This window comes from Lithobates pipiens, unplaced genomic scaffold, assembly GCF_037356315.1.
Source record: "Lithobates pipiens isolate NorthernLeopardFrog02 unplaced genomic scaffold, aLitPip1_a1.2 Scaffold_18, whole genome shotgun sequence".
Taxonomy (NCBI): domain Eukaryota; kingdom Metazoa; phylum Chordata; class Amphibia; order Anura; family Ranidae; genus Lithobates; species Lithobates pipiens.
The window spans coordinates 137,215,452-137,239,582 of record NW_027507758.1 but is presented as its reverse complement, the minus strand read 5'-3'; the positions used below and the strand labels follow the sequence as shown (position 1 = coordinate 137,239,582).

Here is a 24,131-nt window from a genome sequence, read left to right as displayed (position 1 = left end):
AAGTTCAGCCTCAGAAACCTGAAATGTTGAAAAATGTTTTCTTCCTAATACAATTGTTTACTATTTAGCTAGCTTTTCTTCTTTTTTTTTGTGCTGTTATTTACATTTTATTATAAATGTAATTTTTATTAAAAATTAGAAAGCCTTTATACACAATTTCCATACAGTAAGGCAAGTTGTGTAACAAATCAAAGCAAATCAGGGAAGAAATACTGGTAGGATTCGCCACAACTGGAAAAATCTGATAGCTATAGATATACAGGAAAAACCTGATAGGTTACCGTATATTATGCTTTCCACTTTCTAAAGCTAACATTAGCCCATATATGTCTCAAAGCAATGTTATATAAAGCAGTGGATTGTGAATCACAGCTATAGGCTGGGACCATATGGCTGTAGTTATACCTTATAAACCAACAAAGAAAGGAGAAAAAAAAAGAGAGGAAATATGGGGGGTGGAGGTTAAAAAGGAAGACAATGGGTAGTTAGCAGGTAAATACTGGGGCAAATGTAAGAGCAATCACCAGGCGGTTCAGATAGAGCCCTCCAAACAGTTCCATGTTTGCCAAACCTGTTCATAGATAGGGAGTTTTATTTAACCACTTGCTGACAGGGCCATAGCCGAATGGCTACAGAGCAGTCGGATAATTCTGGGAGGGCGTACAATGACGTGCAATGGCCAAAATTTATGACGGAAAATTACTAATTTGCAGAATTTTATAACGGACGTGAAGAAAAATGCTTTTTTTTACAACATTTTTGGTATTTTTTTTTATAGCACAAAAAATAAAAATAAAACAGTGGTAAATAAATACCACCAAAAGAACGCTCTATTTGTATGAAATGCCAGAATGTTTGAGGCTTGTCTCTATATTGTTTGGTGTATTGTAAGCGGGATACTTTGTGGCATTTGTGTAGTAATGGCTTTCTTCTAGTGACTCGACCAGGCAGCCCATCTTTCTTCAAGTGCCTCCTTATTGTGCATCTTGAAACAGCCACACCACATGTTTTCAGAGAGTCCTGTATTTCATATAAAGTTATTTGTGAGTTTTTCTTTGCATCTCAAACAATTTTGCTGGCAGTTGTAGCTGACATTTTAGTTGGTCTACCTGACCGTGGTTTGGTTTCAACAGAACATCTCATTTTCCACTTCTTGATTAGTGTTTGAACAATGCTGACTGGCATTCTCAATTCATTGGATATCTTTTTATATCCCTTTCCTGTTTTATACAGCTCAACTACCTTTTCCCACAGATCCTTTGACAATTCTTTTGCTTTCTCCATGACTCAAAATCCAGAAAGGTCAGTGCAGTACTGGATGAAAGATGCAAGGGTCTGTCAGGAGCCCAGAAACTCATTGACCTTTTATACACACACTAATTAAAAGCAAACAGATCACAGGTGAAGGTGGTTACCTTTAATAGCCATTCAAACCCCTTTGTGTCAACTTGTGTGCATGTTATCAGGCCAAAATCACTGGGTTATGTAAACTTTTGATCAGGGTCATTTGGGTAGTTTCTGTTGTCATTATGATTTAAAAAGAGTAAACACAGTTGATCGATAATAAATGGCTCCAGCCAAACACTAACCATGAGTGAAAGAAATGTTTTTTGTGTTATCATTCATATTCTCCGCAAAATGGCCAAGAAATAAATTCTGGTATTTAAACTTATGAGCACAACTGTAAGTATGACATGATTGATATTTTTTTTTTTTAATCTTTCATTTAGAAATGCTTCAATCTACCCAGAGGTGCTTCCATAAATTTAATCCTTCGAACACAGGAGTGAAACTCTAGTGGATATTTACATTTTTACCATACACAAATGCTTTTTTTTTTTCATTTTTATAGTGCTGTGTTAAAAACAAAAATAATATTTTAAAAAGCCTTTTCTATGGTTTATACTAGAAACATAACTTTGGTGTTGCGATACATGGAAAAAATAGGAAAAAAAATTTATTTTGTGTTCACAGTTGTTCTTTTCACCAGGTAAACATGAAATAACACTTCCAATTCTAGGTTGGCTATGCTCACTCCCTCCAATGTGCCCAATGGTTGCTACCCAGGTTGGACTTCCTTTGTTCATCTCTAAAGGATTAGTATTTTACACACAAAAGATAACATTGTTTTTTATTTCCATTCATCTCACAAGAAGTGACAAAGACACTGCATTGTCTGTACTTGCTAAAATTATTCTTAGCCTGAAAAATGAAAACTAGTTCAGCCACCACATACAAGGACTGGTAAGCTGCAATATAGCTGGTGATTCCCTCTCATATAAAAGTCATCCTAATAGCTAATTATCTATTGGATTGCTTTTATAGGCAGTGGAAGGGGACATCCCCCCTCCCCCACCCACCGACACTTCACCTCTCTGATCTGATGGCACCGCCGGGTTACCATAGAGCTGGTCGTGGACAGGATGGTCCCTGGCCATCCCTATGATCCTGGAAGGTCGGAAGCTACATCACTTGCGGCTCTGTAAAATGTAAACACTCTAGTTTTTTTGTAAAGCAGAGATCATTTTTTATTTTTTTTTATCTCATGCTTTCCGAGGTAGAGGAGAGAATTGGGGTCCTATAGACTCCAGATGTTAACCATAAAAAGAACCTGTCATGCCTTTTTTTCTATCATAAGGGATGTTTACTTTTCTTGTGATAGGAATAGTGTTCAAAAAAACTTAAATGGACAAAAATAAATAATAAAATAAATAAAAAAATTAATAAAATTAAGCACTCCTGTCCCCTCGGGCAGAAGTGAACGCAAACGTAGGTTGCACTCACATATGTAAACGGTGTGTGCACCACACATGTGAGGTATCACCGCAAACATTATATTTACATATATTGTTTTAGATTAAATAAGTAAAGGTTTGTATTTTTTTTTTTGTTTTTTAATTCTAGTTCTTTTTGAAAGTCCTATATTGCTAATTTTCATAACAGAAGGCCCTTACAATAATTTTTTTTAAAACATACATTGTTCTCTGTTGTCTAACAACTTACTCTCCACTAGAAAAGGGGCTTGGTGGTTATCTCTTTTGCTATGTAGCCTAGTATAGCAGGCCAAATTCATGGAAATTCAAACTTCAATTACATTTTTCAACAAATCTAAAAAAAATCTAATAAATAATCCACTATTTTTGAATATTTTCAGAGAAAAGAAGTTGAAGAAATCAGTAAAGGGTCGCTGTTGAGGTCTGCTTTACCTAGCATTCACCATTTGAGGACATTTTATGTGTGTTGCTGGTGTTCGGCACTTAAGAGCCAGAACAGGAAGCAACAGATTATCAGACTGTCCCCAATGAAGGTGAGTTAATGACTGGGTAACCAAGGCCAAGCTAAGGTGCTGTGGGTAACAAGAGTAAAGCATGCAGTAGTTGCAGCCGACAGCAGACTAAAGCCCTCTGTCAGCTCACTTCACAGACACAAGATCGCAAACACATGGTGGCAATCCGCCCCAAAAATCCTGGGCCTCCAGCTAGCTTACCCTCTCAGCAAGCTGCTGAGAGCCTGAGCCATCTTCTCCTGCCTCCTCTACAGCCCACTGCTCCAGTGAGAGCTGGAGAGTAAGGGAGCAGAGAGGCGGTGACTAGCAGATACCAGCTTTCTGAAGGCTGAGGACTGAGAGCTGAGCGATCAGCAGTGTTTGATCACTTAGTACTTGGACTTAGAGACAGTGGGGGGCAGCTGCAGCTGGGATCAGTGTTGCAGCCATCTAGGTGATTTTTTTTTCTTTTTTTTTTATGATTCCATACTTCTCTTTCAAAGCACCTGTTTCACACACCACCAGTGCTTATGATAGCGTAGCTACAGTATCTCACAAAAGTGAGTACAGCCCTCACATTTTTGTAAATATTTGATTATATCTTTTCATATGACAACACTGAAGAAATTATACTTTGCTACAATGTAAAGTAATGAGTGTACAGCTTGTGTGACAGTGTAAATTTGCTGTCCATTCAAAATAACTCAACACAGCCATTGATGTCTAAACCGCTGGCAACAAAAGTAAGTACACCCGTAGTGAAAATGTCCAAATCGGGCCTAATTAGCCATTTTCCTTCCCCTATGTCATGTGACCCGTTAGTGTTCCAAGGTCTCAGGTCTCATACTAGTCACTGGAAGTTGAACATGGCACCGCATGGCAAAGAACTCTCTGAGAATCTGAAAAAAAGTATTTGTGCTCTACATAAAGATGAGCTGCAGCACGGTGGCCAAGACCATACAGCAGTTTAACAGGACAGGTTGCACTCAGAACAGGCCTCGCCATGGTCCACCAAAGAAGTTGAGTGCATGTACTCAGCGTCATATCCAGAGGTTGTCTTTGGGAAATAGACAGGGGCGTAACTATAGGGAGTGCAGCAGTCGTGACCGCAACCGGGCCCTGTGATGCAGGGGGCCCATGCAGCCCCCTCTACATATGGCCGGCAGCAGCATAGGCAGCTAGGGGTACCAGTGCACAATGCACACGGGTGGCTGGAGGTGGAGGGTGACTAGCAGAGCTCCATACTCGACTATCGCACTGGCTGTTCATTTAGTTGTGCATTCCCCGCATGACCTGTGTCCTCAGCCGGCTCCTCAGAGTACCCCTCTCCTGCTCCATGCATTGCCACTCAGTCCGATGTCTGTTCTCCCCAGCCAGAGTCCCCCCCCCAGTCCGGCCCACACTGCACTGCATACTTCTCCCGGGTAAACAAACGTTAAGCACACAGATGCAGTGCAGCCCTATGAGAGCCGGCTCCCCAGAGGGCACTGCAGGCTTGTCTGCCATCCCCCCTCCTCCCCGTCATACACAGATGATGAAAGGTCTTTCTGGGAGATATGCTGATTGCCCGTCCAGCACACTCGATGGAGCCCAGGCCAGCATGGATGAGTGCGCGGCCTACAGCTTGGTCATGGTGAGTGAGAGGACACCATCCCCCACACACCATTACATACCCCCTCCATCTCCCCCTGGGGACAGGGACCCCCACCTCCCCTGGGGACAGGGACCCCTTCTCACCTGGGGGGCAGTAACTTCATCTGCCCTGAAGAAAAGGACCTTATCTCTTCTGGGGACGGGGCCCCATCCTTCCTAGGGACCCCCATCCCCCCAATGGGACACCTAAAAATTAAAAAAATAATAATAAAAAAAACTACTGATACCAGTGGTGGAACTTCAGGGCTCACAAAGGTCATACCTGTGACCATGCCCTGGAGTTCCACCACCGGACTCAGAGGGAAGGGCCCTGGCTGGGGTTCAGGGGGGCCCTTCATGGTTTCTTGCATCGGGGCCCTGAAGGTTCTAGTTACGCCACTGGAAATAGACATATGAGTGCTGCCAACATTGTTGCAGAGGATGAAGGGGTGGGGGGGTTAGCCTGTGAGTGCTCAGATCATATGCCGCACACTGCATCAAATCGGTCTGCATGACTGCCGTCCCAGAAAGAAGCCTCTTCTAAAAATGATGCATAAGAAAGCCCACAAACAATTTGCAGACAAGCAGACTAAGGAGATGGATTACTGGAACCATGTTCTGTGGTCTGATGAGACCAAGATAAACTTATTTGGTTCAGATGGTGTCAAGCATGTGTGGTGACCACCAGGTAAGGAGGAGTACAAAGACAAGTGTTATGGTCTGGGGTAAGGATGAGCCAAACACCCCCCAGTTCAGTTCGTAGCAGAACACGCGAACACAGTTAAAGTCTATGGGACACGAACATGAAAAATCAAAAGTGCTAATTTTAAAGGCTTATGTGCAAGTTATTGTCATAAAAAGTTTTTGGGGACATGTATCAATGCAAAAAAAAGTTTTTAAAACGGCCGTTTTTTTGGGAGCAGTGATTTTAATAATGCTTACAGTGAAACAATAAAAGTGAAATATTCCTTTAACCACTTGCCACCCAGGCCAATTCTGACATTTCTCTCCTACATGTAAAAATCATATTTTTTTGCTAGAAAATTACATAGAACCCCCAAACATTATATATGTTTTTTTAGAAAACACTCTAGAGAATACAATGGCAGTTGTTGCAACTTTTTATCTCGCACTGTATTTGCGCAACAAATTTACTAACACTTTTTTTTGGGAAAGAAACAGTTTTGTGCTAAAAAAAAACAAAAACAGTAAAGTTAGCCCAATGTTTTTGCATAATGTGAAAGATGAAGTTACGCCAAGTAAATAGATACCTAACATCCCCATAGGCGACGCTTGGAATTTTTTCACTGGTTACATGTTTTGAGTTACAGAGGAGGTCTAGGGACAAAATTATTGCTCTCGCTCCAACTTTCACATCAATACCTCACATGTATGGTTTGAACACCATTTTCATATGTGGGCGGTACTTACATATGTGCTCGCTTCTGGGGATAGGGGCGCTTTAAAAAAAAAAATTATTGCTAATGATATTCTCTTTTTTTATTTTGACACTTTTTTGAAAAAAAAAGTTCTGACCATTTTTATTCCTATTACAGGGAATGTAAACATCCCTTGTAATAGGAATATGACATGACAGGTCCTCTTTATAGTGAGATATGGGGTCAATAAGAACAGCTGAACAGCTGAAAACGGCAATATCTGAATGATGTCTGTAGCTACAGGCGTAATTCAGATATCCCCGCTCAAAGTCCGTCACGTCATATGATGGTGGGCGGGCGTGAGGTGGTTACATTTCTTACCTGGGGGGGTGTCTATAATATGCCTGTATAGTGGCGCATGTTTCCCGTGTTTACAACAGTCACTGCACAAAATGACATTTCTAAAGGAAAAAAGTAATTTAAAAGTACTCGCGGCTATAATGAATTGTCGGTTCCGGCAATATACATAAAAATCATTGAAAAAAACAGCATGGGATTCCCCCACAGTCCATTACCAAGCCCTTTGGGTCTGGTATGAATATTAAGGGGAACCCCGAACCAAAATGTTAAAAGAAAATTGCGTGGGGGTCCCCCCAAATGTCATGCCAGGCCCTTCAGGTCTGGTATGGATTTTAACCACTACAATACAGGGCACTTTCACTCCCTTCCTTCCCAGCCCAATTTTCAGCTTTCGATGACTATTGCGCGGTCATGCTACACTGTACCCAAATTACATTTTTATCATTTTGTTCGCACAAATAGAGCTTTATTTTGGTGGTATTTATTCACGACTCCGTTTTTTTTTTTTTTTGCGATATAAGCGCAAAAAAAGCAGAAATTTGGAAAAAAAACAATATTTTCTTTTTTCTATTTTAAAAGAAATCCAATAAAATCAAATTTTGTCATAAATTTAAGCCAAAATGTATTCTGCTACATGTTTTTGGTAAAAAAAAATTTGTTAAGTGTATAATAATTGGTTTGTGTGATCACGGACATATGTACACAAATGATCATGTACATATGTGCGCAGGTGATCACGTACATATGTGTGCAGATAATCATTGGAACATGTGATTTTAGTGGGACATATGTGGGGGACATGTCTTTTTATTATTTAGGGACATGTGTATTTTGGGGACATGTGTGGTGACATGTGTATTGTGGTGACATGTGTGTTTACACTGTGTGGTGATGTGTGTTTACACTAGACTGGTGATCAGTTAGTAAAAAGCTGTAAAAACAGCTCATACTCACTGATCACCAGCCGGCTGCAGCCATCTGCTCTCCTCTCCTCAGCGATGACTTCTGTGTGAGGAGAGGAGGAGCCGATGGCCTAGCAACCGGCTGTTTGTTTACATCACATGACGGCCGTGATTGGACACGGCCGTCATGTGATCAGGAGGGCCAATCACAGAGCCCTCCTGCCGATCCGAGATACGCCGTGTCCGGGTGACACGAGCACATCGGGATCCCTCTCCTTCTGAAGGACGTTCCTGAACGTCCTCTCCGAAGTAGAGAGCTCCCACCCAGCCGTATATGTACATTGGCCGGGTGGGAAGTGGTTAAGGGGAACCCCGCACCAAAATAAAAAAAAATCCATACCAGACCCTTATCCGAGCACGCAACCTGGCAAGCCGCAGGAAAATAGCGGGGGCGAGAGAATCCCCCCCTCCTGAAATGTACCAGGCCACATGCACTGAACATGGGGAGGGTTCTTTGGGGTAGCCAAAGCATCATGTCCCTGTGTTGATGGGGACAAGGGCGTCATCCCCACAACCCTTGCCCAGTGGTTGCGGGGGTCTGCGGGCAGGGGGCTTATCGGAATCTGGAAGGCCCCTTTAACAAGGGGACCTCCAGATCCCAGCCCCCCCCCCCCCTGTGTGAAATAGTAGCGGGGTACAAATGTATCCCTACGATTTCACAAAAAAAGTGTGAAAATTGTAAAAATGACATGACACAGCTTGGGGTGAAGTCCTTTATTAAAAAATAAAACTGTCCCACGAAGTCTTCTTCTTATTCTTCTCTTGCTCCGCCGACGGATTGAAAAAGAAAAAACCTGCATGCCGCCACCGATCCGCCTCCATGGGAGGCACCCTGCGTAATGACCGTCCTCTCAGGTGGCAGCTCTTTTTCTTTTATAACTGAGGGCGTGATGTCGCCAGGTGACCCCGCCCCTCTGACACACAGGTACATACCTATGGCTTCCCCGTAGCGTCAAAGGCGGCGGGGTCACCCGGTTACGTAAACAGAGGGAACTCCACTCCACAATCAGCATCCACATACCTGACCAGTTTTGGATTAGATGTTGCTGGTAACCGTAACTTCATCTGAATTGTTCCTTTGAGGTATTGCATCACTCGTTTTATTGTGTTCCAATAGTCCGTGGGAAGCAGAGGGATGGCATTATCTCTCTGCTGCCTGACTGATAATCTGCTGCCTGACTCTGGGATACAGCAGGAAAATGACACAGCAAGTGACAATCTGTAATGTGTGGCAAGTGGCAATAAATAATATGTGGCAGGTGACGTGGCAAGTGACAATCTGTAATGTGTGGCAGGTGACATGGCAAGTGACAATCCATAATTGGTGGCAGGTGACGTGGCAAGTGACAATCCGTAACATGTGGCAGGCAACGTGACAAGTGACAATCCGTAATGTGTGGCAGGTGACGTGGCAAGTGACAATCTGCAATGTGTGGCGTGTGATGTGGCAATAGATCAAAAATAAAAATAAATACCTAAACCTAAATCTACACTAGTACAACTAAAAATCGCTGCAGCTCAGTTTTACAAGATACACGTAAACACAATAATATAACAAAAGAAAAAAGCCACGCACATACATAAATACTGTAAATAAAATTAAATACAAACACCTATGAGTGATTAATTGATTGCAATAGTAGTGAAAAAAGTTGATCTACCCCTCTAATAAATCAAACATACCATAATTTATAAAAAGAATTATAAATAACAAGTGTTAATAATGAAATTCGAAAAATCCCAGTGATGTGATAAAAAAGTCCAATAAATGAAAAATAGTCCAGTGAAAACTTAATACTTAAATTTCATAAGAATTCATGGAAAAAAAAAAATATTAGATTAATAGTAGCAATAAAAATGAAATGTAAAAAATATACATTAGTGATAATAATAAAAAAAATGGTGATAATATAAGTGTAATAATAATGTAAAAAAAAAATTTAATAAAAATAAATAAATAAATAAATAAATAAATAAAAAGTGTTCAATCTTCTGTGCAACCAAAACACACCAAGGATCATGACCACCACCGCACAAAATATATGAGCATGCCCATAGTCAATCTCCACAGCACCTCCTCAGACCATGATCACAGTAGGCTCCCTTATTGAATGAAACAGGCCGGGACCGTCAACAGCAGCACGTGAAGCAGAAAGGCAGTACTTGGGATTCCAGGGAAATGGAAAGAAGACTCACCATAGCATAATTTCCTTAAAGACATACACTTACATAGAAAGCAGTAAAAACGCCCATAAAAAATGCCGGCCGGCATGCAATCACCCGTCCAACCTACGCTGTATCGCGATGACGTCAGCACGTCTGCCACCCAACGTACGTTTCGTCGTAAAAAGACTTATTCGTGGGGACCAGAACACTTTTTATTTTTTTTACATTATTATTACACTCATATTTTTCACTGGACTATTTTTCATTTATTGGACTTTTTTATCACTTCACTGGGATTTTTCGATTTTCATTATTAGCACTTGTTATTTATAATTCTTTTTATAAATTATGGTATGTTTGATTTATTAGAGGGGTAGATCAACTTTTTTCACTACTATCGCAATCAATTAATCACTCATAGGTATTTATATTTAATTTTATTTACAGTATTTATGTATGTGCGCGGCTTTTTTCTCTTGTGATGTGGCAAGTGACAATCCATAATGTATGGCAGGTTATGTGGAAAGTGACAATCCGTAACGTGTGGCAGGTGACGTGGCAAGTGAAAATCTGTGACATGGCAAGTGACAATCCATAATGTGTGGCAGGTGTCAATCTGTAACATGTGGAAAGCAACATGGCAAGTGACAATCCGTAATGTGTGGCAGGTGACGTGGCAAGTGACAATCCATAACATTTGGCAGGCGACGTGGTAAATGACAATCTGTAATCTGTGACAGGTGATGTGGCAAGTGACAATCCATAACATGTGTCAGGCAACGTGGAAAGTGACAATCCGTAATGTTTGGCAGGTGACGTGGCAAGTGACAATCTGTAACATGTGGCAGGCAACGTGGCAATGACAATCCATATGTAGAAATGGGTATTCCTGCGCTAAAATGGGTTTTATAGATAAGACTAGCTAAAAAAACAGAGGGAATAAGTGCTGCATCCACCGTATGGACCAAACTCACGTCCAAATAAATGTGAAATGAAAAAAGGGGGGGGTGGTGTTGCGCTCCTATTTAGGACTGTTCAAAAATATTAAGTGCAATATAAATATAAATGACTATCTAGTATATGCCACAATATTAGGTAAAGTGCAAGAACAAATTACGTAAATAAATAAATAAAAGCAGAACTAAAATAAAGACACTTGTGCAAAACAAGAAACGGCACTTAAAAAATCACATTAAAAGTGTAACTAATAAGTGATTAGACTACTGTACAAAGTAAATAGTGTATCCGTGAATAATTCATTTGGTGACTGATATATATAAAGAAGTAGAGTAAAAAACACTGAAAGCAATAAAAATGGTGGTTTAAAACATCTCACTAAACAAAAATAATCCAGTGCAGTTTGGACTTATTAAAATCCTAAATAAACTGTGCAAAAAGTGCAAACGTGCAGAGTGTTGCGCTAAAACGCTGTGTATTGCTGCTTTTGACTTTAAAGTGACATTGTGCCTTTAAGTGCAAATACAGCAGAAACTAATCTTCAGCGTCAATGACACCCGTGGAAAGATTGAATGGTTACCTTACTGCTGTAAGGTAAACAGCGTATGGCAAATACAGGAGGGGGGGGGGGAAACCGTTCCCTTCAGCTGGTCTTTTCCTGGATGTCCGCTTCACCTTTTAAGTGTAGACAGGGGTAGTGGGGGAGGGGGGTAAGGGTAGTCCTTATCTTCCTCTCTTACTTCAGATGGTGTGGTTCTCAAACAAGCATTAGAAAGATAAAAGGAGGTCCACCATAGTGTAGTATTTTGTGAAATGGTAAAAAGCCTTTTATTTACATTTGCAGAAAACACTCACATTTTTTGCAGGGTACAAAGATTTTGAAAAACGAGCGCCGAGCTCGTATCGTCTGAGCGTCTGTTCCGTTATCAGGGAGCCTCGGGTCCTACGCGTTATGTCACCACTTCCCAGTTGAAGTCACGTGGTGACGTAACGCGTAGGACCCGAGGCTCCCTGATAACGGAACAGACGCTCAGACGATACGAGCTCGGCGCTCGTTTTTTCAAAATCTTTGTACCCTGCAAAAAATGTGAGTGTTTGTGTGAGTGCCCCGACACATGATTCAGGCCGTGTCCCGACACATGCAGCTGCATACAGCAGGAGGCAGGAGCAGAAGGCAGAGTGGGCGGGGCAGAACACTCAAGTGCGCCTGTGAAGGGACATCATTTTCGGGACATGAGGAGGCTCTGGAGTCAGGACAGGAGGTAGGAAGGGAGTGGAAGACTGTCATCTGTTTTGCTATTTTTGTGAAGAAAATATTTTTTCATTAGGATCATTTCGGCACAAAGAGAGGGGGAGCAATGCCAGGTTCAAGGGTGCAGATGTTCCTAAGACCTTAAGAATAAACTTGATTAAACTACCATTACGGCCACTGTTCATCATTGCTGTCTTATTTCTCCCCTATTTGTCTTGTATTTACACATAAGTTTAATCAGAACAGAAATTGGTTAGAAGGCATGGAGGTCAGCAATGTGTGTCTTTCAGGGGCTGCATACAGTATACTGCACATTTTGTTGTTTTAAATTAATATAAGCTGTTGCCTGGGTACTGTGCCACATGGTGTGGTAATCTGTTGTTCAATGGCATTCGTTTTTTGTTTTTTTTGTGGGGGGGGCTGTTTGCAGGAGGAGGCCCCATATAACATTTTGCTATGGGGCCCTTTGATTTCTAGTTATGCCCTTGCGTATGCCACTGCTGTGGATATGTCTGGTCTTGTCTCAGTGGCAAGAAATAGTAGCTTACCGATTGCTCTACAATACATAGAAAAGTGAAAATACAGCGCTTTACCAAAAAATCTAAAAAAATCTAAAAAAGGAAAAAGCAGCTGCTAGAGGTGAGATATGCACAAATAGTAAATAAAGAAAAATGTAGCAGCGCTAATATTGGAAATATTGAATATTACCACAAAATAGCAGTAATAAATATATCAGGATAATAATGAAATCAATTAAATCAATAATAAAATCTATTAATCAAATCATTATAGAAAAGTTTAAAAGGTAAATTAAATGTACATACTGTAAGAAACAGTCATATAAATGAATCATTAAAATAAAGAGTCCTTAGATGTGAAGGTCTAAGTTAATTCTTCCCTCCGTGACAACAATCCAAATTCATAAATCAAGTGTTTAAAAAGGGATAAATAGGTGTTCAAAAAATGATAAGATAGTGATTCCGTGACAAATCCAGCACCGCATAAGAAATGTGACCACCATATAAAATGAAGGCTTACCAACTAGTAAGCTAATGGAGCTTGTGACCTAAACCCGGTCAGGGCCTTTTGCCAAAGGTAAAACGGGTGCCTTCAATCCCAGGCTCATATCCTAGAGACATGGCAAGTGTCTCCGGGGGATCCACACTCCACTGAATGTTAATGGTGACTCAACAGGCTCTCCTAAGCCAAGAAGCCCCGATAGGCGATCATAGGTAACCCAAAAAAGAAAGGCTCACCATAGCGTAATAACGTCTAAACATGTTTAATAAGATATTTAAAAAGTTTTACACTTACAAAGTTAAAAATGGAAAGTAGCAAATAGCCGGGCGGCTGTACATGGACACCCGTCCACTGAGACCTTGGTACGCAGTAACGTCAGCATGTCAACTCCTCCCGTCGCATGTTTTGTCAATACAATGAAATCGTCTGGGGAAAGGGCGATGCGCTGACATGTTATTAAATAGAGCCAAAACAAACCAAGCCTCAATATGAATCAAAACCAGAACCTCAGGCATAACCCATAGAAGACAGGCATTAAGCCGAATCTCCCATACAAAGTTTTTGTTTTATTTTTTGCCATTACTATGTTTATTTTAATAAAAAATGTTAAAAAATGTTTTTCAAAAAACCATTCAAATATGACGTATTTAATTTAAAAAGGAGGATGGGAACAGACCAGGGCATTAATAACAAGCCTATGTATAAACTATGCATCAGATATCCCCGAATATCCGCACCCCTGTATTGAACAAAATGTACGTAAACAGAGGGGAATGGCCTAATTAGGATTAAAAAATATGAATTAAAAAATAATCAATTGAAAAAATAGTGGGGATATAAAGATATGGGCATTGAAAATGTGAACAGTGGGGCCTCAGGTGGTACAGAAATAAAACCATATATGTTGAATACCAAAAATTGATCTAAGTGATGTCTAACAAGTTACCGCACTGATGTTCCAAATCTTTAACCCACATCAAGTTCACATTAACCATATAACAGAACTCATAAATAAAACAAACACAATACACAGTATCTCAGGAGTTGTCTATGAAAGCATCTGTATCTATGTTCAAGCTATAGGGAGCATAACATTTTAATTTATGGATCCAGGCCATTTCCAACCTGGAAATACTCCTCACCAGAGCACTCCCCCTCCAATGTGGGCGGTATCTGTCCATCCTAAAAAATACAATTTTGGAAGGATCCTTGTTATGTACTAAAAGATAATGCTTAGAAACTGAATGCTACGAAAAGCCACTTTTAATGTTGGTGATGTGCTCATTTAGTCTGACAGAGAGGGGTCGCTTAGTCCCATATTGTAGCCCACATGGGCACTGGACCAGGTAAACGACCCCCTCCATTGAACATGTGATGAAAGGTTCAATTTCGTGTTCTTGTTGTGTACTAAAAGAGGTAAATCTATTGGTGCAATACATGTCATTGTTGGGTAGCAAGTTTTCTGCTTCATTGCTCTTTTGATAGACTGGTTCCATAGGAATTTTCACTTCCTTTGCATCTTGCATATGGAATTGTTCCAAGATTTCAGAGATTTTCTGGGATTGGTTGAGAAGATAACTTTCAACTTCTTCTCTCTCTCTATTTAAATTCCCAGATAGTAGTTAATGTTCCCTAGCTCTTTGATTTCAAAATGTTCTTTCAGCTTGTGATCTGATTATAATCCCCCTCTTGTTCAAAACAGGTTATAATGTAATCAACATAGATAAGGATGTATATCCATCTGTCTTCTTGATTCCTAGAGTAGAGACAGTGGTCTGCTTTACTTCTTGAGAATCCCTCTCTGGTAAGTACTTCATTCAGTTTCTCATTCAACATCCTTGCAGATTGCTTAACACCTTAGGTGCTCTTCTGAAGTGTACACACACGGTTGTTTCCTTGCTTAAACGCTGTTCCATGTAGAAATCTTCCTTAATGTCTCCATATAGGAAAGCAATTTTAATGTTTAGGTGTTTCACTTGCATGTCCTTCCCAGCTAAAACACTAAGACACGCTCTGATGGTGGAGTGTTTTACAAAAGGAGCAAATGTTTCATCGGAATCTTCACAAAATTTCTGGGTGTAACCCTTGGCAACTAGTCTGGCTTTGTATTTGTGGATATTCCTTGCTGCGTCTGACTTTACTTTGAAAGTCCACTTACTTCCTATAGTTTTGCAGTTAGGAGGGAGCTCTGTGAGGGTCCAGGTTTTATTTTCCTGAAGTGACTTTAATTCTTCTGCTGCTTTTCTCCATTTATTGGCTTCATGTTTTGGCAGTTTTTCTATGTCTTCTCAGGATGTTGGTTCAAGTATGGTGTATGTTTTGACAGTATATGACAGCTTGCAGGGTGGTATCCCCTTTGTGGTCCGAGTGGATCTTCTGACTTCAGGTAGTTCAGCAGGATCTGGTGGGGAACTTAAATTAGGCCTTTTAAGTTCCACCTCTTGTTCTCACTCCTGCACAGGTTTGATTTGGTCAACCATTTCTTCTGGTTTGCTTGGCATTTTCACTTCACAGCTTTCAAGGATCTGTGTTTCTGGTGATGGGCTTTCATCAAAATAAACACTACGGCTTATTGTCACATTGTCAGTCCTTGGGTGTAGGATTCTATAACCCTTAGTTTGCTTGCAGTAGCCTACAAGAATGCCCTCTATGGCTCTGTTCTCTAGCTTGGATCGCTTTTAACTTGGAATATAGGCATATGCTTTACATCCAAAACTCTGATGTGCCCTATGCTAGGCTTTGACACATGCCACATTTTGAATGGAGTACTTTTAATAGCTCTTGAGGGTAGTCTGTTCTGTAGTAGGTTGCAGTCGTGACTGCTTTTCCCCAGTACTTGTGAAGTGGGTTGGCATCCGACAACATGCATCTGGCCATTTCTATAAGAGTGCGATTTTTCCTTTCTGCTACACCATTTTTTTCAGGAGTGCATGGTGTGGTTGTCTGGTGTACTATTCCTTGTCTCTTCAGGTATGAGGCCGTTTCTTTGCTTATGTATTCTCCACCCATGTCACTGCGTATTATTTCTGGTTTCCATTGGAATAGTAGTTGTGTACCTGGAATAATCATCAATGAAAGTCAGTAGATATTTGTTCCCACCTGACGTGGGAGTTTTCATTGGACCGCATACGTCCTTGTGTATGAGCTGCGGAGGGGAGGGGGTAGTTATTCTTTGAGACGCCTGTGGAAGGGGAGCACGGGTGGCTTTTGCTTAAATACAGCACTTGCAAGGCATTATTGTCAAATCTTCTGATAAGCCTCTTTATAATGTGCTATATAGCTTCTGGACTTTTCACTGATAGAAGGCTGCCTTCTAGTTCTGGAACATACAACACTATCTTTGCAAGGATACTCTGCTTGCCTTGTTGTGTAATGCAGTTCAGGAAGACCTGGCGTTTACTTTCTGCAGTGAAGCTTTTCCCGTATGCTAGGAAAACTTTGTCTTTTGCACTGTAATAAATGTTTGTGAAGAAGGTCTCATCACTAGTCATGTAGCTTGTTGCACTTGAGTCTATGCACCAGATGTGTGGCTTGTGTTCTTTTGAAGGTGCCACTCCATGATGTGCCTGCAGTTTACTTTGTGATTGCTTTGACTCTTTCTTTTGTGGATAGCTCTAGATTTTGCTGCTCGACTTTCCAGATAAAACAGTCCTTTTTTAAGTGACCAGTCCTTTTACAGTGAAAAGAGCTCTGCATTCTTTGTTGCTTTGTGCCTTCGTACATCTTAAGAGCTTTGTCATCACAGTGCATATTTTCTTTCCTTCTGTCATATTCATTCATTAATTTGCCTTTGACATATTCCAGTGTCAGCTCCAGGTCGGACCTGGTTTTTAAAGCGTTAATAAGAGCAGTGTGTCTCTGGAAGGCTGCAGAGAAGCCGGGCAACAATATGGTTATCTTTGATGACCTCTCCGATGGCGCGCATCTGCTCTATGATCTCTAGCATAGCTTTCACATGGTCACACATTTGCTGAACTTCTTCTAGTCTCATCTTATACAGCTTTTTATAGTAAAAATAGCTTACTGTTTAGACTTGAATGCTCAAGCAGGCACCTTTGGCCATTTTCTTTGTTCCTATGTGGATAAGCTGGTCATCTTCCACTAGTAAGCTTATGGTCGCATTTGCCTGTCTGTCCTTTCTGTCCCATGCCTCCATCTCTCCGTTTGTGGGTCTGTCTGTCTGTATTCAGCACTTGCCACAAGTCATCCATGCTAAAAAGCATTTCTAGCGTGAACTTCCACAGCTGGTAATTAGCATTGTTGAGCTTTGCTATTGCCTGCTTCACATCTGAACCACTTGCCATCTTTCAGTAGCTTGTATAGAGTATTCACTGTACTCACTGGGTTGCAGAGTTCTCTTTCCATTGCATGGGTGCCTCTGGATGCGCTGGGCGCATAACCTGTTGTGCAGAGTATTGAAATCATGGAGAAATAGCTGAACATATCTTTTATCATGGAGACAGGAACTGAATAACAAACAAGTGCATATAACACAACAAGGAAGGTATTTGCTTTATTTACAATACCATATAATGCACACTATAACACTGCAGTGTCACTTGCTGGATGGATAGGTATAATGCATAGAGTATATAGTTCACAGTACATTACATGACATGCAGTTGTTCTTTCAACATGTGCTAGTTGAAAACACTGTGGTAGTGATGCCTACTACAGTGATTTCCAGCTTCAACAGTTATCCCATAGGTATGGGACATACATAATTATTAGTCCAATCTTGACCAACGTAACTAGGCCATAAAAATTGCCATGCTTAAACTTCAGTTGATCTGCCTGTTGGCCGATGAGGTTCTGTGGCGGCTTTGGCTACAGTACAACCCCCGGGGCAGCGCATGAGTGATTCCTACCATCAGGCCATCGGCTGCAGGTGTCAGAGCGGTATCTCTCCATTGTCATCTGTTCCTGCATATCGAGCCATAGATTTCTCAACTTCCGGACCGGGATTTGCAATACTTTTTGCTGAGGTTAACCCCTTGTCATTAGGATCCATGGCGGTATTGTAATTACTAATTTTGTAATATTCCAATGATGAAAATTATTGTATCTGACTGAGTTAGATTTTGATTTTGAATCTTTTCATCTGACTGTTGTAAATTTTAATCCTTTGTGCATCTAATTAAATGAACTTATATTTACATTATTACTATCAGTTTATTATTTTTCTGGTCCTATTGAGCGCTGTTTTTTGTAAATTAACGTGGATTAGCACATGCGTACAAAGATGCATTAGATATGAACGGTTATGCGCATGCGCGCATTGGCGCACAGTGCATCCTGTGATGGATGAGGGCAATAAATGGGCTATTTAAACCACATCAGTACACAGATCCAGTGCTGTCTTGTCTATAGCATTTCTGTGAGTGTCCTGTTTCCTGTTTATCTGTATCTGATTCCAGTTACCTACCCGGCTTGCTTTGACTATTCCTGCTCTCCACTTGCATCAACCCCGGCTTGAACTTTGACCTCTCTCCAGTCTCCACATCTGTACCTTATCTGACCGCACTGTGTATGACCCAGCTTGTGCTCCGGTACCGCTGACCTGAATCCACAACATACCTGCATTCGCTGTCCTGTATCTACAGCTTGCCTGCATCTGCTGTGCTGCATCCACAGCATATCTACATCCTCTGTCATCTGGCACACCCCTCAACCTGGAAGCCCAGCTAGCATGACTACTGGCCCTCATGCGACTCTGCACTCCTGCGCCACCTGTTTTCTCTACCAGGGGCCTGAGTCAGAGGAGTAAGAGAAGCCTTCCTCTGCATACCAGGCTCTTCCTACCAGGTATGTGACACAGGCTCTGGGACATTGATAGTATTTTTTCCTTTTGCCGTTGAGTTTTACCCCAAAAAGAGAAGCAAAATATTTTGCATTTTTTTTCCTCAAAATGTTACAATGTGCATGTTATGCCTTAAAAATTACTTAACCCCCCAGCGCAAACATTCTATATTTTATGAAGGAAAAAGACTGTGTTGAGTAACTAGATGCCGAACATATCAAACCTTATTTTTAAACATTTTCTTTTCTTTTTTAAACTTAATTTAAGCAATGACAAGCAGTAACAGGCCCTTTTTGTGAAGACAACTGGAGATTGGACAGCTAATGTTTCACTTGCACTGCTTCAAAAGAGAGTACAGAGAGTACCAGCTTGTTTCCATTCCTGACTGCCAGTGGCCAGAATATGACAACACTTTCAGGTTCACAAAAAAGATGGCTAATCATTGCCAAATCTGCTCTGCTTGGTCATCCTGAACTGCTGGCATTAGTCCCAAGCATTAGCAAGGCCAAAAGTTCAATGTAAAATAGTTACCACCAGTATTGTTGGGGGATAATTACTTTTGCATTGAATTTCAAGCCTGAGTAATGCTCAGGGTTAAGAAGGTTACAGCAGTCTAGAGCAATCAGGAGTTGTGCTCTCTAAGTGTACACCCATTACATTGCACAGCCCAGTTAAAGAGATCAATGGGGCAGGTGTACTTGAACACTGGAAAGAGATCTGGAGTGAAGTGAACAAGGCATGACAGCAAGAAAGAGAATAAACACAAAGTCCTCATGCACATTGCGTGTTTAGCTTCTGTCCAGCAGATTCAGGCTTTTTTGTGTGGGCAGAAGGCAGACAGTGGGACTCAGAGAGGACAGAAGGATCAGTAGCAAGTGCAACAGTTGGACACAGCGAGCAGAGCACAAGTAAGTTCCTAACAAAATCCTGATGCTGATTGCAGCAAAAAACCCAAACACTTTTTTATTAGATTGCCATTTGATCAAAAGTAGGTTGCTGTCACATTTGTATCAACTATCAAAAGCAGGTCAAAATTGAATGACAGTTGCTATAGATATTGTCAGATTTAGAGCCATTTCATGTACCAAGTGTGGCTTTTCAGATGCCTTTGCAAAATCTTTTGATGCTTCTTCATGCTCTTGCATATTCAGCAAGCAGAAGAGAAAGTATCTATGGTGCTAATGTACTGAAAGCTATGTACAACCTAGATTAGGTTTTTATGTCCATTTTGTAACTGTGAGTAGTTCCACTATGACTACAACCAGGACAGGGTTCCAAATTTAAGTTTCTAGGTCCAACTTGGAACTATGAGCAGGGAATAAATTATTTAACCTATCACTGTAGCCCGATTTAAGTTCCATCACCTGCATGCTACTTGATTTGACACTTCCCAAAATATGGCCTAGCAATTAATTAATTATTAGGAACAAAAAAAGCCCTTCCCTCATTTATTGCATTGTGTCTGCTACAAAACAACAGACTTGTATTTGTATTTTTTTTACTTACCTAAAATGTATCCTGACGTCCAACTTCCTTTGCTGACTAAGCCCTGAAGAAAGCGGAATGTAACCAGCCATGAATACGTTGGAGCAAATGCCACAAGGACACCAAAAATAGCAGTGATGAGAAGAGAAACTAAAAGACATGGTTTGCGACCAAATCTGCAGAAACAAATTAGAGTTATTAATGGAAGTAACTTCTATAGAGGGAAACAGAAACAGTTACAATAAGACCTGAAATATAAAAGAGATGTATTATTCTCACATTATATTTAACAGATATCTTTGCACATAGACCTGTACCTGTCTGCGAGGTATCCGATAAACAAAGAGCCAAGGCAGAATCCCAGATTCACAACTGACTGGGAAAGGTCCAGCTTCCACGAGTCATCACACACTAGATTAAACTGAATAAAGAAAGATTTATTTAGTTATATTGCAGTCCACAGCCTATTAAACTCTAATGCCGCATACACATGATCAGACATTCAGACAACAAAATCCATGGGATTTTTTAAGACGGATGTTGGCTCAAACTTGTCTTCCATATACACGGTCACACAATGTTGTCAGAAATTCTGAATGTCAAGAATGCGGTGACATACGACGAGCCAAGAAAATTTAAGTTCAATAGCTAGTGTGGCTTTTCTGCTTGATTCCGAGCATGCATAGAACTTTGTGTATCGGAATTGTGTACGCACGATCAGAATTTTCGACAATGGATTTTGTTGTCGGAAAATTTGAGATCCAGATCTCAAATTTTGTGTGTCGGAAATTCCGATGGAAAATGTTTGATGGAGCCTACACACGGTCAGAATTTCTGACAAAAAGCTCCCATCGAACATTTTCCATCGGAAAATCCAACCATGTGTACGCGGCATTATAGCGGTTGAAGTGATAATTACAATGTTTAGAAATATGTCTTGCCTATTCCACTGAAATGTAATTGGCTGCTAGGAGGTGTCCACTGGAACTGCTTGACATTTGTATTGTCTGACACTTCTACCTTTCCATATCTCCAAACCCTTCCCCCCCATTAACCAGACCAGACTGAGTTTGGAGTAAATGGCCAACGGCCTTGATTTATTAACCAAAATGTATAAATAACAAATATATAAACTTTTATAAATAACTTTTAATAATAACACCTTGTAAACTTTCCCTTTAACACTGGAACATGGGTCCTTAGCATATCAAGGACCCTACTGGTCACTGCACCATCTATTTTACCTCTTGACCTCCAGACGGTATCCCCTGTCTCGGAGGCTAAACCCAAACCAAGCAGTGACCCACCCCTTTTCTCCTCCGGTTACCCCCTTGTAACCAGGAAGTACATCAACCACCATCCCCATCCCCCTGGATGGGTACAACCTAATTACCACTAAACTGACCCCCCAAACAACCAGCACACCCCTACACCAACCTCCTACCAAACCCCAGGGGAGGGTGGGTGGGAATCGCTTCCTCCTCCGCTCCACGAGTGGCCTAGCTTCCGCTCGGCTTCCCGCTGTACGCCTAGGCTCCGCCCCCTACTGCCCCGCCTCCCGACTTCTTAAAGCGGCCCCTTGCAATATGCTAAAAGCGGCGACAGTGCATGCAAACGAAATGTCATGCTGTCCCTCCGCTTAGCAGCCTACGGCTGCTGCTCCGTGCCTCTCTTTACTATTTGTGATACTCCTCTGTACAGTTTAAAAAAAAAAAAAAATGATTTCCAGTGCAGAATAAAACATGAAATGTTGAATCTGATTGGTTGCTCTAGCAGAAGAACAGGTGAGTTTGATCTGACCCAACTGACAACCTTTTATATTTATTGGGATTAAACAGAAGATAGTCACACGAGAGCTCATCCATTTAAATCTGAAGTTTAGCTAAAAAACATACTGGAGATGTATTCTGTCCTCTTCCTGTTTCTAAACTTCCAGCTCTGCAATGGTTTACAGCTTCGGATCTTCTGGCAGAACAGTAGTAAACATGGTCTGACAGTCTGAGAGGCACACCCCATCCTACTGGTCCATTGGGAGATGTTTTTTTCATTGAGTACACTGCCTGTAACATGGTTCATGAATGATGGAGAGAGTGCTGTGACTGATCAGACCCCCTTTTCAAATTGTGTTACAAGCGGTGAAATCAATGAAAGAACTTTTCTCAGTGGTGGAGAAAGAAAGAGGAGGTGTTTCTCTTTAGACAGGACGTTATCAGCGGTGAAGATTTCTGGCAGGATGAATACTTTTTTTTTTTTACTTATCAATCATATACTGTATTAAAACGCATTCAATTGTATGCTTAACAGAACAAAAGGGACCAAATAAGAGAAGATAATTATTTAGGTTTAAATACGCTTTAAAGACACAAAGGGGGGTTATTTACTAAAGGCAAATCTACTTTGCACTGCAAGTGGACTTGGAAGTGAATTCGCTGTAGATCCAAGGGGGACATGCAAGGAAAATAAAAAACAGCATTTTAGCTTGCACATGATTGGATGATAAAATCAGCAGAGCTTCCACTCATTTCAGATCTACCCCTTAGATGTAGAACAACTGCACTTCCAATGGCACTTTCAGTGCAAAGTGGATTTTCCTTTCGTAAATAACCCCCCTAGTAAAGTTGCAGAAATCCAGAAACAAGACAAAAAAAATTATTGCATTCATCAATCCAGGCCTTTAAATATTAAGTGCAGCCAAAATAAAAACTGAAAAATCAGCAAAAGGGACAATAGTTTACATTCATTAGGATGTGTTCCTTCTGCTGATGTCCCTTCTTATAGGTGAAATTCTTCTCTGTCCATAGCTCCCACCAAAACTCCCACTTCCGTAATCTTCTGGTGTGACAGGGTTAATACATCAAAGAATTAAAGGGCTGTCATAGGTTTTCAAGAGAACCCAACTATGCCTGTCCTTTCCACTAAGATGTTGAGTTCATAGAAGCCATACTCAGTGGCGTATCCAAGGTATGGCAGATATGGCAAGTGCCATGGGCGCCACATGAAGGGGGCACTCGTGAGTGGCTGGGCAGCAAGTAGGGTGCCCACAGTGTCCCGGAATGAAATGAGGAAACACAGCCAGTCAGCCACTCTAAAAGCCATAACTAGTTGCTAGGGCTGCCCCTCTTGGCATCTGACGTCACAAGTAGAGTCTCAGAGCGAAGTTCAGAAGAGCAAGGCATGTAGCTAGTGGTGTGCTGTACTCTGACTCCACCCTCCTCCTCTCCTTCTCCGGCTGCTGTGCCCAGACAGAGTGACTTGCAGCCAGGGGACTTGTTCACTCTGTGTGACTGACTGTGTCTCCTCCAGTCTCCATCCACCTCTTTCTCTTGGCCAGCGGGATTCTGCAGTGCTGACTAGGCTCCTCCTTGCTGGCTTGGATCCACAGCTGACCCTGTCCTGCCTGCAGCTCAGTGCCCAGCGACTTCTCCTCCTCCTGCCCGTGGCCTGACTGCCTGAGGGGCCCCCCGGACCAGTGGACCACAACTGGCACTCACACTCACCAGTCAAGATTAGAAGGTGAGGAAATGGAATAGGATTGGGAGAAGGTGACACAAGTTGGGGCGGACCCTGAGAACAGTAATACACGAGGCTGACAAGTGGGGGACATTAATAAATAAAGCTGACAAGTGGGGGACAGTAAAAAATGAAGTGTAAAAGTGGGGGACAGTAATACATTAAGCTGACAAGTGGGGGGTCAGGGGACAGTATTACTGTCCCCCTGACCTCCACTTTTCAGCCTCATGTATTACTGTCCCCCACTTGTCAACTTCATGTATTACTGTCACAGTAATACATGAAACTGACAAGTGGAGGATTTGAAGGTGAAACAGAGGAACAACAGCTGCGAAGACAGTAA

General features: G+C 41.4%; 1 protein-coding gene across 2 annotated transcripts in view; it reads right to left on the bottom strand.

Moving 5' to 3' along the window:
* Nucleotides 1-24,131, bottom strand: part of LOC143987455 (solute carrier family 22 member 2-like) — an 84,674-nt gene that overhangs the window by 45,834 nt on the left and 14,709 nt on the right. For both annotated transcript variants that reach the window (XM_077486172.1, XM_077486173.1), the window contains exons 2-3: nucleotides 20,596-20,699; nucleotides 20,300-20,454 (exon numbers count right to left, since the gene is read on the bottom strand). In XM_077486172.1, the coding sequence (XP_077342298.1) occupies nucleotides 20,300-20,454; nucleotides 20,596-20,699 (259 nt within the window). The remainder of the gene's footprint in view (nucleotides 1-20,299; nucleotides 20,455-20,595; nucleotides 20,700-24,131) is intronic.